Source organism: Natrix helvetica (assembly GCF_964273705.1).
Source record: "Natrix helvetica genome assembly, chromosome: 6".
NCBI lineage: Eukaryota > Metazoa > Chordata > Lepidosauria > Squamata > Natricidae > Natrix > Natrix helvetica.
Window position 1 is genome coordinate 4,510,852 of NC_138553.1, and position 17,648 is coordinate 4,528,499.

The following is a 17,648-nucleotide window of genomic DNA, read 5'->3' on the forward strand; positions in this document are numbered from 1 at the left end:
CTTGGTCACCTTAAATTCCTTTCTTTTACTTGTGCAGATGAAAACCCTGAACCCAGGGGAGTACCTGTGTGTGTTAAAGTTGCCAAAATTTCGTATCCCACCTTCACCTGTGTATGTACGCAACACACCTTCTCCCCACTACAACCGCCCTGTGAGGTGGGTTAAGCTGAGAGAGAATGACTAACTCAAGGTCACCCAGGTGGGACTAGAACTCTCCGTCTCCTGGCAATTGGCACAAAGTCACATAGTCGACTTTCATGCCTAAGGCGGAACTAGAATTCACTGTCTCCTGGTGATTGGCTCAAGGTCAACCAGTTGGCTTTCATGCCTAAGACAGGACTAGAACTCTCTTGTCTCCTGGCAATTGGCATGAAGTCACATAGTCAGCTTTCATGCCTAAGGTGGGACTAGAATTCACTGTCTCCTGGTGATTGGCCCGAGGTCAACCAGCTGGCTTTCATGCCTAAGACAGGACTAGAACTCTCCGTCTCCTGATGATTGGCCCAAAGTCACCCAGCAGCATTTCATACTTCAGGCAGGTCTAGAACTCACTGTCTCCTGGTGATTGGCTCAAAGTCACCCAGCTGGCTTTCATACATAAGAAAGGACTAGAATTCACTGTCTCCTGGTGATTGGCTCAAAGTCACCCAGCTGGCTTTCATACATAAGAAAGGACTAGAATTCACTGTCTCCTGGTGATTGGCCCAAAGTCACCCAGCAGCATTTCATACTTCAGGCGGGACTAAAACTCACCATCTCCCACTTTCTCGGCTGGTGCCTTAACCACTAGACCAGGGGTGTCCAAACTTGGCAACTTTTAAGACTTGTGAACTTCAACTCCCAGAATTCTCCAGCCAGTTTATATTCTTAGTGCAGAAGTCTTCAAACTTGGCAACTTTTAAGACTTGTGAACTTCAACTCCCAGAATTCCCCAGCCAGTTTATATTCTTAGTGCAGAAGTCTTCAAACTTGGCAACTTTTAAGACTTGTGAACTTCAACTCCCAGAATTCTCCAGCCAGTTTATATTCTTAGTGCAGAAGTCTTCAAACTTGGCAACTTTTAAGACTTGTGAACTTTAACTCCCAGAATTCCCCAGCCAGTTTATATTCTTAGTGCAGAGGTCTTCAAACTTGGCAACTTTAAGGCTTGTGAACTTCAACTCCCAGAATTCTCCAGCCAGTTTATATTCTTAGTGCAGAGGTCTTCAAACTTGGCAACTTTTAAGACTTGTGAACTTTAACTCCCAGAATTCCCCAGCCAGTTTATATTCTTAGTGCAGAGGTTTTCAAACTTGGCAACTTTAAGACTTGTGAACTTCAACTCCCAGAATTCCCCAGCCAGTTTATATTCTTAGTGCAGAAGTCTTCAAACTTGGCAACTTTTAAGACTTGTGAACTTCAACTCCCAGAATTCTCCAGCCAGTTTATATTCTTAGTGCAGAAGTCTTCAAACTTGGCAACTTTTAAGACTTGTGAACTTTAACTCCCAGAATTCCCCAGCCAGTTTATATTCTTAGTGCAGAGGTCTTCAAACTTGGCAACTTTTAAGACTTGTGAACTTTAACTCCCAGAATTCCCCAGCCAGTTTATATTCTTAGTGCAGAGGTCTTCAAACTTGGCAACTTTAAGACTTGTGAACTTCAACTCCCAGAATTCTCCAGCCAGTTTATATTCGTAGTGCAGAAGTCTTCAAACCTGGCAACTTTAAGACTTGTGGACTTCAACTCCCAGAATTCTGGGAGTTGAAGTCCACAAGTCTTAAAGTTGCCAAGTTTGGACACCCCTGCACTAGACCAAAGTACTTTCCTCAGACTGCCCCTCTTGGGACCAGCCCCCCTCTCTCGCTATTTCTGCCCTTCGGCTTCGCCATTCTCTCCCCTGCTATTAATAGAGACAAGTCACCAATGGAGGAAGAGACCGGGTGGGAAATGCTTGGGGACGGGCGGAGACCGCGACCACAGGAAGACTCTGGCGGCTGGGGAGGAAGTCCCCCCCCTTTGGTGTTTGCATTCCACTCGTCCTGAAATAGCCAAAAGTGGGTCTTGAAATCCCCCTTGCTTGCCTGGCTTGGCATTCTGCACATGCCTCCCGGTTCCCCTGTTCTTTGATCGGCGACCGTCGCGGTGATCTTTGGCCCAGGAGCACGGGGCCAAGCTGCGTTAAACAGGCTTTCCTGTCGCTGGATTTCGGCAAACCAGGGAATTTAAGAGGCACTCAAAAAAATGAAGAACCTGCAAGAGGAAAAATTTGGGAGCAGCTCGGCCTGAATTTCGGACATGGGGGGGAATTGCATGTAATCCTCGACGTACGACCAGAATGCAAGCCCAAATTTCTGTTGCTAAGCAAGACATTTCTAAAGTGAGTTTTTACCCCATTTTATGAAGTTAGTTTTGCTCCCATTTTCTTGCCGCTGTTGTTAAGTGAAACATCGCTGTTAATAACACCGTTGTTAAGTGAATCACCGTTGTTAAGTGAATCTGGCTTCTCCCATTGACTTTGCTTGTCAGAAGGTCGCAAAAGGGGATCGTGTGAGGCCGGGGCATTGCAACTGTCATAAATATAAGTCAGTTGACAATAACCTGGTCACTAGGCGAGCTGTTGTAAGTTGAGGACTCTCTGTATACACTGCTGTGTTGGGTTTTCTATAGCTGGCCCAAATCATTGTAAAGAAACACAAGTAAGTGATGACTTGCCTCCGTAGCTTCTTCCTGCTTGGCATGGTACAGGCAACCCTCACTTAGTGACCATTTGCTTAACAACGGTTCAAGTTGGGTTTTAGGGAAAACTGCTGGGCCACGAGCCCCCACTTCACACGCTAGCAGCTGCTGAGAAAGGAGAATATTTGTACCTCTGGTTTGACCTGAGGGGTCCTTGGTGCTCTCTGAGCTGGCTTGCTTTGTGGCAGACGTCTCATGACCCAACTAGGTAACATGATCAGTGCTAGAATGGGGGTGTTGCAGAGAGGAGAAGGAGGAGGAGCAGGGGAAACGGATAAAGAGAAGGAGAACGATGACCGTGGAGTCCTTGGTGCTCTCTGAGTTTGCTTGCTTTGTTGCAGACGTCTCATGACACAACTAGGGAACATTATCAATCCTAGAAGGGAGTGGGTTTTTTAGAGAAGAGATTGGACAACCGTTTCTCTGAAATGGCACAGGGCCATAATGGCAAAACTGCAGCACACAGAGTCATATTTGCTGGCATGTCAGCAGTCAGCTCTGGTGTGCATGCACCCGCTGGTCAGCTGATTTTCGGCCTTCCGGAAGGCTGGGGGAAGCCATTTTTGCCCTCCCCAGGCTCCAGGAAAGCCTCCGGAGCCTGGAAGGGGGTCGTCCGTGCATGCACAGATTGGCAGGGAGGATTTAATTGGTGTGGGCACGCGTGCGCGCACACAATTTTGGCACGCCATAAGAAAAAGGTTCGCCCTCCCTGGCATAGGGTTTCCTGCTTGGGCAGGGGGTTGGACTAGAAGACCTCCGAGGTCCCTTCCTGTTACTCTATTATTCTGGGCTGGGCTGCATGGGGGAAAACATCTGTGACCTCTTTCTATCTCCGGTCTCTCTTTTAGGGGGCCTATTAGGAGTATCCGCTGATCCTTCACCGCCTCTTCCAACCACCCTCACTCCCCTTTCCACCGCCGCTGTTTCTTCTTCCAACATAACGTCGAAGAGCGTGACCACCTCGACTCTCACTTCACCACTAGGGGCGCCCTCTAGCAAAGCTGCCACCCTGCCACCCTCCCCCACTTCTCCACTTGTGGTGGACCCACCCAAGGTACCTACAGCGGCGACTTCTGTCAAAACCACCACCCCTTCTTTGCCCACAAAGCATGGAGGCACCACCGCCGCCGCCGCCGTCATCGCTGCAACCACAACGGCCTCGCAGGCACCAACGTTGGCTGCGATGTTGTCTACCACCCAGACCACTTCTTCGTCGGGGATTGCTGTGAAAGGCCTCACCTCCATCAGCGGGACGACAACGGTGCCCCCTTCTCCCTCCTCGCTTTCCTCCACAACACTGGTCGGGTCCACAGGTATGTTGCCAGTCTCTGGGTCATAATTCCCCTAATCCAGGGGTCCTGAAATTTGGTAACTTTAAAGACTTGTGTACTTCAACTCCCAGAATCCCCTAGCCAGCCATGGCAACTTTTAAGATTTGTGGACTTCAACTCCCAGAATTCTTCAACCACTAGAGGTCTTGAAACTTTGCAACTTTAAGACTTGTGGACTTCAATTCCCAGAATTCCCCAGCCAGCATGAAGAATTCTGGGTGTTGAAGTCCACAAATCTTAAAAGTTGCCATGGCCGGCTGCGGAATTCAAAAAATGCCCAGATGTGTTTAAGACTTTATTTTACAAGCTGGTGAAAAGTGTCATATCACCTTCTCCACCCCTGGTCTAGGATCCTTCCCAAGGCAACCCCCGATGGGCAGCTCCCTCAGTGTGTTAGAAAGAATTCCACAAGCTGGATTATGCAGGTTGGGTGTAGGACAGGGGTGTCAAACTCAATTTCATTGAGGGCCACGTTGACCTTGGGGGGGGGGATCCAGGTGGGTGTAACCAACTGGGTGGGCATGGCCAGCTTAATGGCATTCACTGGGCGTGGCCGCCCGGATGGGCGTGGCTGGCTAGATGTCACTCACTGGGTGTGGCCAACTGGTTGGGCATGGCCAGCTTGATGTCACTCACTGGGTGTGGCCAACTGGGTGGGCATGGCCAGCTTGATGTCACTCAATGGAGGTGGCCAACTGGATGGGTGTGGCCAGCTTGACGCCACTCCCCAATTTGCTGGCATGTTTCCTCTTTGCATTGAGTAGACCGGGCTGAAGCAATGTGGGACGGACCCTTACATTTTCCAGGATGGCCCTCCGGGCCGGATCTGACCACATTGTGAGCCGGATACGGCCCGCGGGCCTTGTATTTGACACCCCTGTTCTAGGACAACTCACCAAGGCCATCTCACCACGGGAAAACTTGCCATGGACAATTCCTCGCGGGAGAACTCAACACGATAAATTTTATGCGCCGTTGTGTCTTGGACGTTATTTCCATTGAAAACAGTGGAAATAATAGGGAGGAAACTGGAGCAGATAACATTTGTCGTATCGAGTTATCCTTGTGTGGAATTGGTCACGGTGAGTGGTGAGTTGGCCACGGCGAAAGGCCCATAGTGATTTGGCTGTGGCAACCTGCCCCCATTCCGACACACGTTTATTGCCATACAGCAGGGGTGTCCAAAGTTGGCAACTTTAAGACTTGTGGACTTCAACTCCCAGAATTCCCCAGCTAGCTCTGCTGGCTGGGGAATTCTGGGAGTTGAAGTCCACAAGTCTTAAAGTTGCCAACTTTGGACACCCCTGCCATACAGTGTCTAAATACAATCGTGTCTTTAACCTCATGCAGGTGCAACAGTTCACTTAGCGACTGTTCAAAGTTATGACATCACTGGGAGGGGGGAAGTGGCTATTTTTGACCCTTATGCCCTTTATAGCAGTCCTTTGGTCATGTGATCAAAATTCCCACCCTTGGCAACTGACTCGTACTTATGACCGTTGCTGTGTCCCAAGGTCACCGTCATCTTGACCGTCCGAAAGTCCAAGGGGAAGCCCGATCACTTAACCCCCGCGCTGCTAACTTTCACATCGGGGGCAATTCACTTAACAACGGTGGCAAGAAAGATCGCAAAATGGGGACAAAACTCACTTAACAAATGTCCGACTGAGCAACATAGCTCAATTGTGGTCGTAAGTCGAGGTCTTGTTTTCGTTTTATCTCCAACAGCGAGGACAGCGCCTCCACTCATTCCTGTGAAAACTTCGGCTGTGCCTACAATTGTCAGTCGTCCTACGACCTTAGCGACTGTTGCGACCGCAAAAACGGCAACAACAAGCAAAGATAAATTATCGACGTCGCTCACCTCGCCCAACGCTTTGTTGCCAACCGTGATGGCCAAACCTTCAGGATCTCCCAGCAGCTCCACCGTCCACTCCTCAAGTAGCGGCTTTTCCACTCGGCCAGAATGGAAGCCGATGCCTCCGGCTTTGACTCCGGAGACCACAGCTCCTCAGGAGTCTCGTGTCCCCTCTCCTTCCAGCGGGACGAACCTGAGTTTGGTGCAAGGCCAGACTAAGGTAAACAGATGGTCGGGGTACCACTTGGTGAGACCTCAAACACGGGTGCATGTTGACAAGGCACCGAAATGTCATTCGGTGGCTGAATTAGAGCCCGTTGGGTGTAGCGGTTGAAGGCTGCAGGGCTAAAAACCTTTTCTGATCTAGGCTTCATCAAATCATGGCGCAGACTCCTTGTCCCGACAAAACCCCCATTTTTATTAAGCTAAGAAGGAAGGAAGGAAAGAAAGAGAGAGAGGAAGGAAGGGAGGGAAGGAAGGAAGGAAGGAAAGATAGAAAGAAGGGAAAGAAAGAAGGAAGGATGGAAAGGAAAGGAAGGGAAAGAAAGAAGGAAAGAAAAGGGAAAAGAAAGGAATGGAAAGAAGGAGGGAGAGACGGAAGGAAAGAAAGAAAGAAGGAGGGAAAGAAAGAAGGGAAAGAAGGAGGGAAGGAAGAAAGGAAAGAAGGAAGGAGGGAAAGAAAGGAAAGGAAGGAAGGAAAAGAAAGAAGGAAGGGAAAGAAAGAGGGAGGGAAGAAAGGAAAGAAAGAAGGAAGGAGGGAAAGAAAGAAGGAGGGAAGGAAGGAAATGAAAGAAAGAAGGAGGGAAAGAAAGGGAAGGAAGGAAGGAAAAGAAAGAAGGAAGGGAAAGAAAGAAAGAACCTTGCCATGATGTCTCCTCTCATTCACATCCAGCAAAGTCCCGGCAAGCAGTCTTTCGAGGGTGAATTTGCAACCTTATCAGTGCCAGGCCGATATAATGCTGAACAAGAAAATATTTGGCAAGGGGTCTCTGAGAATCCCGAACAAATTTTCACACTAATTTAATGAACTAATTGTCTCCTTCAAACTCCACTCCCCTTTCGCTCCTCTTTATTCCCTATGGGAGGGACCTTTCACCATCCACCTGGGCCTTTACTCCTGAGTCGGCCCTTGTTCCTTAGTTGTTCCCTTCTCCTGGAAGCTCTGCATTTGAGCACATCGGGAACAGGCTCCAGCTGTTCTTCTGCCCCACTGATCTCTGACTCCGAAGGCAGCTGATAACTGGCATACGGCCCTGGCCCCCTCTCTGCCTCCGACGCAGAGCCCTCATCAGAGCCTTCCCCAGACTCCAGGACTGGCCCAGGTTCCTCCCCAACCTCCTCACTGTCCGAATCTGCCGCCAGCTCCACTGGCTGCTAGCGGGCCACAACAAAACCAGACTTTTGCTTTGGTTTTGTTGTGGCCCAACAAAACCGCACTCATACCCCTCCGCCTTATTTTTTTTTTCCAGATCGTTTGTGAGAATAAGATGCCCCCGAGGGAGACGGCGATCATTCTCACCTTAAATGAGTCACGGCCTTGTGTAAGTATCTCCTCAAAGAATTTGGATCATAGCTAATCTTCTACAGAAATCTTTGCACTTATTTTCACCAGCACCTCTAAGTGTGCAGCTTACACCATCTCTCCTAACCCAGGAATTCTTTGATAGTCAGGAGATGATCCTGAACGTTGTGTAGTTTGTGCAGTGGGCACACAATAGGGAACAATAGAAATGCAGTAATAACGTAACTGTTGCAGACTGCATTTGAATCCTTCCTATTATATTTATGCTGCCATTTCTATTTAATCTTTTTCTATAAAAAGCCCCTGGGCATTCGTTCTCCTCATATAAGCAATTTTTAAGACATTATTGTCGAGTCAAGTCAAAAACTCACTGAATTTTACGAAAAATAGCAACCCATTATTTTAACCATTATTCTGTTCTCTTTCTCCCTATGATCTTTAAATTCCTTTTTTTTAAAAAAAAATCTGTCTCATTTCTCATACTCTCTTTGTCTCTTCTCAAAATCCTCAGTGCCTTTGTCAAGAATCCCTTGCAAATTCTGCGTGGTTTATTTCAGTAAATCTCTTGTGCTTCCAGTGTTAAAAATGAACTGCCCGTATCACTTTTCTGGTTTATTATTTGCCTGTCTTTTTAAATTATTAAATCCTCATCCAGTGCCATTTCTCAAATCATTATTTTCATCCCTTTTCTTGGATTTCTCAATTTTGAAATCACCCGCGAGACAGTTTCAATTTTATTCAGTCGAACTTGTATTTTGTTCAGTAACATTTTCTAATTCTTCTCCAAATAGTATTAAAACTTCCTCTCTTTTAAGGTAGCTCTCTGGTGCCCTCTAGTGTCAACCTTCAAAGTCGTCTTATCAGTGGTTTCAGAGTATAAACATAAATATTTTCCCACGAGAAAGGATCCTTTCAATTAACTTCAAAGTCGTACATCAAATCCATTTGAGCCCTTAATCCGTTTAAAGCCAATGTTAATCTTCCTTTTACTCTATATTCCATTGTTGTTACAAATCTTGAAACTTGCATTTAAACTTCTTTTGTTTTTTAAAAAAAAGGATTTAAAAAAGACTCATCTGGTGATTTGAATAGAACTTGCCAGTTTGAAGATTCTCATTTTTAAAAAAGGGGGGGGTATTAAAGCTAAACTGATTAGGAGGTGAGGCTCGGTCAAACGTAGAGGCTCGACCTAAGGTGACATTAGCAGATATAAGCGGAATAAAATACTGCAACTCCAAGGCAATTGCAAGACAACCACAAAAATCAGTTCCTGCTCACCTGTGTGTATGTTTGCCAATTGCACAGTGCCAGCGGATCATTTTTGGTTGCCCCCTCCCCTCCTTGGAAGAGCTTTGTAGCTCCCGCTGCCTTAAGAAAGTTCAAAACATTCTTAAAGATCCAACTCATCCTGGGCACCCTTTGTTTTTTAAACTATTACCATCTGGCAGCCGGTACAGGACAATAAAAATAAGGACAAATAGGCTGAAAAACAGCTTCTATTTCTTCCTTCCTTTCTGCCTGCCTGCCTGCCTTTCTCCTTCCTTCCCTCCTCCCTCCCTCCCTCCCTTCCTTCCTTCCTCCCTCCCTTTTTGCTTGCCTGTCTGCCTTTCTCCCTCCTTCCTTCCCTCCTCCCTCCCTTCCTTCCTTCCTTCCTCCCTCCCTTTTTGCCTGCCTGTCTGCCTTTCTCCCTCCTTCCTTCCCTCTTCCCTCCCTTCCTTCCTTCCTTCCTCCCTCCCTTTTTGCTTGCATGTCTGCCTTTCTCCCTTCCTCCTCTCTTCCTTCCAACTTGCGTGCATGCCTGCCTTTCTCCCTCCCTCCTTCTTCCCTCCCTCCCTCCCATCCTTCCTGACCTTTCCTTTCTCGTCAAAACCAGACTTCCTTCCTCCCATTCTTCCTGATCTTCTTTCCTTTCTCATCAAAACCTTCCTTCCTTCTTTCCTTCCTCCCTCCTACACTCCTTCACTCCATTCTACCTCCTCCCTCCCTCTCCTTCTCCCTTTATCCCTCCATTCTTCCTTTCTTCTCTTCCTCCTCCTCCCTCCCTCCCTTCCTCCATTCTTCCTTATTTCTCCCTCTCTTCCTCCCTCCCTCCTGGACCTAATGGATATTTTACTTCCAAATCTACCCTAAAACAAGAAACCACAAAGATGGTTTGACTTGAAACCCACCGGGGAGAGAAGGGCAGGGAACCTCTTGTCTGTTTCTCTTTCCACCCCTCCCTCGCTCGGTCCCTTGGGCTTGGTCCCTGGTTTGTTGATTCAAGTGCCATTGCCTCATTTCCGCAGGGGGATGTTAGTCTTGGATTCCCATCAGAATTTTAAATTGTTGAGCTTGTTCAATAATCGGAAATACTTCAAAGGTTCCAGGGCTGTGTTTCCCAACCGTGGCACCTTGAAGAGGTCTGGACTTCAACTCCCAGAATTCCCCAGGCAGCCTATCTGCCTTTTCTTGTCTTGTCGGTCGGTCTGCCTGTATCAGCAGAGGTCATAGTGACTCTTCCAGTTGGACTATCGCCTCCCAAGTCCTCCTTCAACCCCTCTTCTTCTTCTTCCTACAGAACAGTTTGGAGGGAAGCCCACTGAAAGAGGCTCTTGTGGAGGTGCTTTGCAAAGCGTTGAAGCCCAACTTCAACCAGAATCGGGATGACTGTACGATCGTCTTGGCTTCGGACCCGGAGGATCCGAAGAGAGTGGCTGTGATCAAAACCTCTGTGCAAAGTAGGTGTGGCTGTTACTCCTGAGTAAGACTTAGACAAAAGCTGAGCGTTTTGGCCTCCTTGTAGGAAGAGGGCGTGCTGTCAGGGTTCCAATTATCATCCAAAAGTAAATCAGAGTCCGAGGCAAAGGATTCCTCAAAGTTCCAATTGATGAAGAGAGACACGTTGGCACATCTGGGAAAACCCAAATCGGAAAGCTTCCCGATTTTCCCACCCAGTTGAAAGTTCAAGATCTTGCCCCCCACACCCACAAGTCCACTACATGGTCCAATCTTCCACTGCCATGCTGGCAGCTTCCACCCATCCAGTTCCGGTCAGGTGCAGAGGTGCAAAGAAGAAAGGATGACCTTGGCTTTCTAGAAAGAATTTTGTTATGGCTACATATTATCTAACTCCATACAATCGTCCCTCCCATTTTCCCACAATAGAAAATGCATAGTAGAATAATAGACATGCATGCCATAGGTTCACCATCACTGCCCTAGAAGATCGGCTCAAGATCCAGATGGATCTGGACGACTTGAAGCCTGGGCTCTATCTAACAAAATGAAATTCAATGTAGAGGAAAGCAAAGTCCTGCACTTAGGCAAGAAAAACCAAAAGGGCACTTATAGAATGGGTGAAACCAGGATTAATAGCAGTGACTGTGAGAGAGATCTTGGAGTCTTAGTGGACAACCAGCTAGATAGGAGCCAGCCGTGTGTGGCAGCAGTCGAAAAATGCCAATGCGATCCTAAATTGCATAAACAGAAGGAGGGACTACTACCACTCTATAAAGCTTTAGTAAGACCACACTTAGAATACTGCATCCAATTTTGGTCACCACACTATAAAAAAGATGTGGAGACTCCAGAAAGAGTGCAGAGAAGAGCAACCAGGATGATGAGGGGACTGGAGGCTAAAACCTACGATGAACGGTTGCAGGAACTGGGCCTGGCTAGTCTAGTGAAGAGAAGGGGAGACATGATAGAAGACTTCCAATATTTGAAGGGCTGCCCCAGAGAGGAGGGAGTCAAGCTATTTTCCAAGGTACCTGAAGGCCAGACAAGGAACAATGGATGGAAACTGACCAAGGAGAGATTCAACCTGGAAATAAGGAGGAATCTTCTGACAGTGAGAACAATCAACCAACGGAACTGAAGTTGCCTTCGGAAGTTGTGGGAGCTTCATCCCTGGAGGCTTTCAAGAAGAGACTGGACTGCCATCTGTCAGAAATGGTGTAGGGTCTCCTGCTTGGACGGAGGGTTGGACTAGATGACCTACAAGATCCCTTCCAACTCTGTTAATCTAACCAAACTCTACTTTTCCTTTTTGATCCCTTTTATTTATTTATTTTCCTTAGTACACTTTGTGGGTGAGGAATTATCCGAAGCTCTGGCTGCAAAGAAGACAGAACTGGAGAAGGTAAGCAAGAAGTAATTCCGGAGAAGGTCAATCTCCTGTGTTTCAACCAGAACATGTTGCCCTTCAAACGTTGCTGAGATACAAATTCTGGTGGTCTTTGTTGGTCAGGCTTCCTTGGCATTGGAGTTGAGGAACATCAGAGGGTCATAAATGGTTCACACAAATCTAAGTCACATCTGGAAGAGAACCACATCCTCAGTGACACTAATGCAGAGACATTTCTGACCAGGTGGAAGAGGGCTTCTCATTGTTAAATCTCAGACATCATGACATTTTGACATCATTGTGACTTGTTATGGATGCTGGTGCTGAAGAAGAGTTTGAGGGATTTTCCTAACGAACAATAATTATCTTCCAAATCTTATAGTGGTTTTTTCCCACCATTTGTAAATCAGGATGTTTAATGAATATGGGGAAGTATATCATTCTTCTCTTCTAGTTATTTCATCTAATGCAGGAATGTCCAATCTTGGCAGCTTCAGGACCCATGGACTTCAACTCCCAGAATTCCCCAGCCAGCCATGCTGGCTGGGGAATTCTGGCAATTGAAGTCCACAAGTCTTAAAGTTACCAAGTCTTGACACTCCTGATCGAATGTAATGTGAAATCTTCTCAAAGTTGGTGTCCTTCAGATGTGCTGGACTACAGTTCTCGTCATTTTCCACTCGGTCTTTGTTGTGGCCCAGTAGCGGCCGACTGAGCTGTCGGTGGACTCTGACAGCGTTGACCATTATGGGACTGCTCTGGAGGATGAAGAAGACTCTGGAGGGTGTTTGGAGTCAGAGCAGGGACTAGAGAGGCTTGTTGGCCACCAGGTGGCATCTGAGTCAGGGAGCAATGAGGAGGAACAGAGGGAGGTTGTCCCTGATGTGCGTGTGCGGAGAGGTGAGAGGAGAAGGGAGCAGCTGTGGAGAAGACGTCATAGAAGGAAATAGGGACAGCTGGCTATGGTTGTGGCCCCTCCCAAAGGGTTTATAGGTGGAGCGACGGGAGGGGAATCTTTCCAGGAAACAACAGTCCAGTTTACTAGCCGTTGAGAAAGCATTCTGTAAGTCTAATCTTGGTTTCTTGAAGATAGCGTTCTAGGCTCCTAGCCAAGGGGTGGCTTTATCTCCGTAATTAGTTGTGGCAGACAGCCAAGCCTGTGTCTGTATATTCATTGGAATCACGGGACAGAACAGTCTTAGACATGGGAAATGGGGTCTTGTCCTTTGGTGAGTTCCAAGTTTGGGAAACTTATCAACAGATACTTTCTGTGGGAAACCAAACAATTGTTTAGTGAGATCACCAGGTGTCCATTCCATGTTCTCACCGGTCAGAAAAAGAACTCCAGATGACTATATTGATGCCCACCACAACTGCTACTGGAGCTGTGGTGATAGTGGAGCTGGCAGCAGATTTGGTCAGTGAGGAGATTGGGGAGGAACATGGGCCAATCCTGGAGTCTGGGGAAGGATCTAATGAGGGCTCCGTGTTGGAGGCCTTACGCCACTTATCAGCTCCCTTCGGAGTCAGACATCAGTGGGGCAGAAGAACAGCTGGAGCCTGTTCCCAGTGTGCGCATGCGCAGAGTGGCCAGACGAAGGGAACAGCTAAGGAACAAGGATCAACTCGGGAGTAAGGCCACAGGTGGACGTTGAATGGTTCCTCCCATAGGAAATAAAAGAGGAGCGAAAGGGGAGTGGAGTTTGCAGGAGACCTTTAGTTCATTCCTGCATTCTTGCCAAGTATTGCGGCGTCTGAAAGATATCGGCCTGGCCACTCTCCAAACCTGATCAAGGTCGGTCATTGTGACTGTGGGAGAGGAAAGACTTTGCTGGAGATGTCAATTAAATAAAAGGGGTTTATCGGGACGAGGACTCGGCTTCGTTCTGCTGGAGTCGCCGAGGTCAGAATAAAAATATTCTCCTCTATCGGTACTACTTGTAAAACCCTCCTTGAAATTCATAAGAGCATCCAAAGTAGAGGCCCCACTCACCAGGTTCTCTTCCAACAGTTTGGAGTTAACAACATCACCTATGGGGGCCGAGCCCTGGACGCTGAGCCCAAGGATCACCTGAGCCTTCCTCTGATTATCACCATCATCTGCATGGCGGCCTCTCTGCTGCTCATAGCTGCCATCTACGGATGCTGTCACCAACGTATTTCTCAGAGAAAGGACCAGGTAAGGTTACTCGTGTTAGGAATGTAAGCTAACGGTTGGGACAGCAATATATAAACCAGGATGGTAGTACTGTAGCTTTAAGTACTGCTGTAATGTGATTGGCTGCTGTTACCTCAAGCAGCCATAAGAGGGAGCCAGAATGACTGTTAGCTCTCTGTTTGTTACACGCTGATCGGTGTATTGTGAGGTACTGTGTTTTTGCTACTGTTAGTGCTAAGCTGCTTATTTCAGGGGTGTCCAAACTTGGGAACTTTAAGACTTGTGGACTTCAACTCCCAGAATTCCCCAGCCAGCATGGCTGGCTGGGGAATTCTGGGAGTTGAAGTCCACAAGTCTTAAAGTTCCCAAGTTTGGACACCCCTGGCTTATTTGATACTGGACTGTGTTCGAAGGATCATTCCTTAACTGAGAACATTGATAACTGACTGACTGAACCGTGTATGACTTAGGCTGTAAATTAAACTCTGACTACCTCCATATTTCCACAGAGTAAACTACTATATTTTATGCTATTCGGTGTCCCTGTATGCTGGTTTGTGCATGTTCTTCCATGCCATTCTCATTACGCTTCTCTGCACACTCGCTCTCCTAACGGGGAGCTTACTTACTTAACAACTCGTTCTGAACATATACAATGAAAGGAACCTTCGTGGGATCCTTGATGCTCTCTGAGCTGGGTGGTTTTCATGCAAAAAGTATCACTATTTCCACCTCAAGCACAAAGTCCAGAAGTGGTTTCCAAGTTTAAAAACAAATGTAAATTCGGGTTTGTTTGTTTTTTTCTTTTCTTTACTCAAAACAGTCAGTTTAGCCGTCGCTTCTAACGCCACCAACTTTTGCAACCGGCAACTGGTTAATTTTTTTTTTTTTTGACGGCCACAATGTCCTGGGGTCACGTCATCCCCTTTTGTGGCCGTCGGACGACCAAGGTTAACGGGGAAACCAAGTTCACGCTAACAACCGGGTTACTCACTTAACAACCGTGGCGATTCGCTTAACAACCGTGGCGAGGAAGGTCGTAAAATGAGGCAAAGGTTCAATGAACAATTGTTGGGTTCAATTGAAGTGTTGGGTTCCATTCATGGGTGGGATTCAAAAATTTTAGCAACCGTTTTTCTGCCTGGTTGCTGAGTAGGCATGGCCAGGGTGGGTGTGGCTTACACAGCCTCTTGCACCATGGCGGGGGAGGGGGGGCATTTTCGCCCTCCCTGGGCTCCGGAGGTTTTCTTTGAGCCTCCGGAAGGGCGAAAACAGCTTCTCACGGTCTTCGGAGGTCGGTAACAGGCCCATTTCCGGACTTCCAGAACTTCGGGGAGGCCCATTTTTCAGGCTCCGGAGGCTTTCCTCAACCCTCCGGGAGAGCAAAACCGTCCTCCCCCAGGCAAAACGAGCCCGTTTCTGGACTTCCGGTACTTCCAGTAGGCCCGTTTTCCCCCCTCCCAGACCCTCCACACTTACCAGGGATGCAAAATGGGCCACATGGAGACTCCGGGGAGGGGTGGACTTGGCCAGCCAGTCCTTGCAACTATCACTTTGGTAAACCAGATGTAAAATTAGCATCCGATTCACCCGAGACAGTCCAAACTGGCTGAATCCCAACCCTACTTCCATTGTTCCATTTTACATCTGGTTTACCAAACTGATAGACAGAAGTTGAAGCTGGGGGGAGACACCCAGGGGGAACATAGGAGCTCTTTTAGGCAGAAATTCCATCGGGGTGACACCCCCACCCCACCCCAAACCCTCGTCCCTGACGTTGTCCGCCTTTCCTTCCGTCCAGCAGCGCCTGACCGAAGAGCTGCACACCATCGAGAACGGCTACCACGACAACCCCACGCTGGAAGTGATGGAGACCTTCTCCGAAATGCAGGAGAAGAAGGTGAACTTGAACGGGGAGCTGGGGGACAGCTGGATCGTGCCCATGGACAGCCTGGCCAAGGACGAGCTGGACGAAGAGGAAGACACCCATTTATAAGTGGCGGGGTCCGTGCGTGCGTGCGTTTTGTTTTCTAACAAAAGGAAAGAAGAGAGAGGGGAGGAGGAGACGTGAGCGTAGAAAAAGGTGGAACGCTGGCTGCTCTCTGCCCCCGCTTTTCTTCAAATTTCTATAAAGATGGAAAACTCAAATCTTCAGCCACAAGTGCCGACGCGGGAAGGATGGGCTGTGAATGGCAACAGACGGATCGGGCATGCGCCTGCCAAATATTTGCGATTTATTTTTTATTATTATCAACGTTCTTTTTTAAGCCCACTGGCTTCCTGTGCAAACTTATATGTATGCGTACCGATTTTTAAGGACAGTGCCTCCTCTTTAAGCATGGCTGAAAGATGTCAGTAATGGGGAATCTGAAGAAATATCACAAATTTGTCCTGGACAAGGAGACCCAAGCAGGAAACCTACGGGGAAGAGAACTTTTCCTGATGCCACCAATTGTTTTTTGGTCCCCGTCCTTCCCCCAGCGGTGTTTTAGCGAAAAGCAAGTCTCCAGTCCACATGGCGAACGAATGAGCTGGGTTTAAAGGCAGGGTTTAAATCTGAAAGATGGCAGGAGAGCAGGATTTCTCAGGTAGAGAGAGTGGAAAATAATATTTTTTTCTCCAGTATGGTTAGCGGAAGGGGGGACCTCTTAACGCAGCAACACAAGCCTGCGTGCTGATTTTTAAAAATATATAATCTGCCCTTCTTTAGATCTGAGGCAGAGGCCAAAACGAGGGATTTAGATTTGGCCCCAAATAGGACAGATGGTGGTGAAAGTTCCTTCTCTCTTTTCAAAACTGGATTTGATTTATTTTTTTCCACTTGGGGGCATCTTCAAAAATCTGGAGAGACAATCTCCGTTTTTGACCCACTGCGTGTGGCCCACAATGCTTATGCAAAAGTTGTGTGTGCTTGGCTTTCAAACACGGGCTGCAACAAGTGAAGGTTTGGAGAAGGGACCCAGGTGTGTGTGTGTGTGTGTTTCGGGTGTGTGTGTGTGTCAAACCTGCAGCTCTCAGCCGGATAGAGCAAAGCACTTGGCACTGGGGTGTTAGGAAAACAAGAAGCACAGTTAAGTTTGTAGACACCAGCTTCTACATCCAGAATGAAATGTGTTTAGAGATTCTCAGTCATCCAGGTCACGGTTGTCCCAGAGGTAATTTTTTTTTCCCCCGAAAGGCAACTGGACTTTGTTTTTCCTTGAAGACATTTCGCTTCTTAGTCCAAGAAGCTTCTTCAGTTCTGGCTGAATGATGGAGGATGGAAGGATTGACAGTCCTTGCAGTCATCTGGTCATTAGTACTCCCTCTGAGGATCCTTGAGGCCACTTGGAGGTTAATCTATGCCCTCAGGGTCACCTGAATAATACAAATGGGTGTCTTTTGGGGACCGCTGAAAGGACTGTGTTGTAAACAGGAAATTAAGGGTGTCGTATCCCCCCCCCCTCTGTTGAGGGAGGGCTGTTCAATCTTAATGCAGAGAGCAATAAGATTTGTATACCACGTCACAGTCCTTTACAGCCCTTTCTAAGCGGTTTACAAAGTCAGCCTCTTGTGCCCCCAACAATCTGGGTCCTCATTTTACCTACTTCGGAAGGATGGAAGGCCGAGTCAACCTTGAGCCAGTCAGAATCAAACTGCAGGCAGTGGGCAGTTTGCCTGCAATACTGCTTTCTAACCACTATGCCACCATAGTAGGTCCTTCCTTCCTTCCCACTTAGCAAGAGCTTATATACCACTTCACTGTGCTTTCCAGCCCTCTCTAAGTGGTTTACAGAGTCAGCCTCTTTCCCCCAACAATCTGGGTCCTCATTTTACCCACCTCGGAAGGATGGAAGGCTGAGTCAACCTTGATGGCCTCTTTAACCCCATTTGTCCAAGATAAACCTCCAAGTTGCCTCAGTGACTCTCACGACCACGTGACTGCGAGGTACATATAAATCCTTCCATTCCTCCACC

The 17,648-nt window shown here is 47.7% G+C and overlaps 1 protein-coding gene across 1 annotated transcript in view; it reads left to right on the forward strand.

Annotated features, from left to right (window-relative positions):
* Positions 1-17,231, forward strand: part of PODXL (podocalyxin like) — a 39,544-nt gene extending 22,313 nt beyond the window's left edge. Inside the window, exons 2-8 of the mRNA XM_081957135.1 lie at positions 3,566-4,030; positions 5,777-6,126; positions 7,376-7,447; positions 9,986-10,145; positions 11,487-11,548; positions 13,545-13,712; positions 15,493-17,231. Coding sequence (XP_081813261.1) covers positions 3,566-4,030; positions 5,777-6,126; positions 7,376-7,447; positions 9,986-10,145; positions 11,487-11,548; positions 13,545-13,712; positions 15,493-15,687 — 1,472 coding nt within the window. The 3' untranslated portion in view covers positions 15,688-17,231. The remainder of the gene's footprint in view (positions 1-3,565; positions 4,031-5,776; positions 6,127-7,375; positions 7,448-9,985; positions 10,146-11,486; positions 11,549-13,544; positions 13,713-15,492) is intronic.
* The last annotated feature ends 417 nt before the right edge of the window (positions 17,232-17,648 follow it).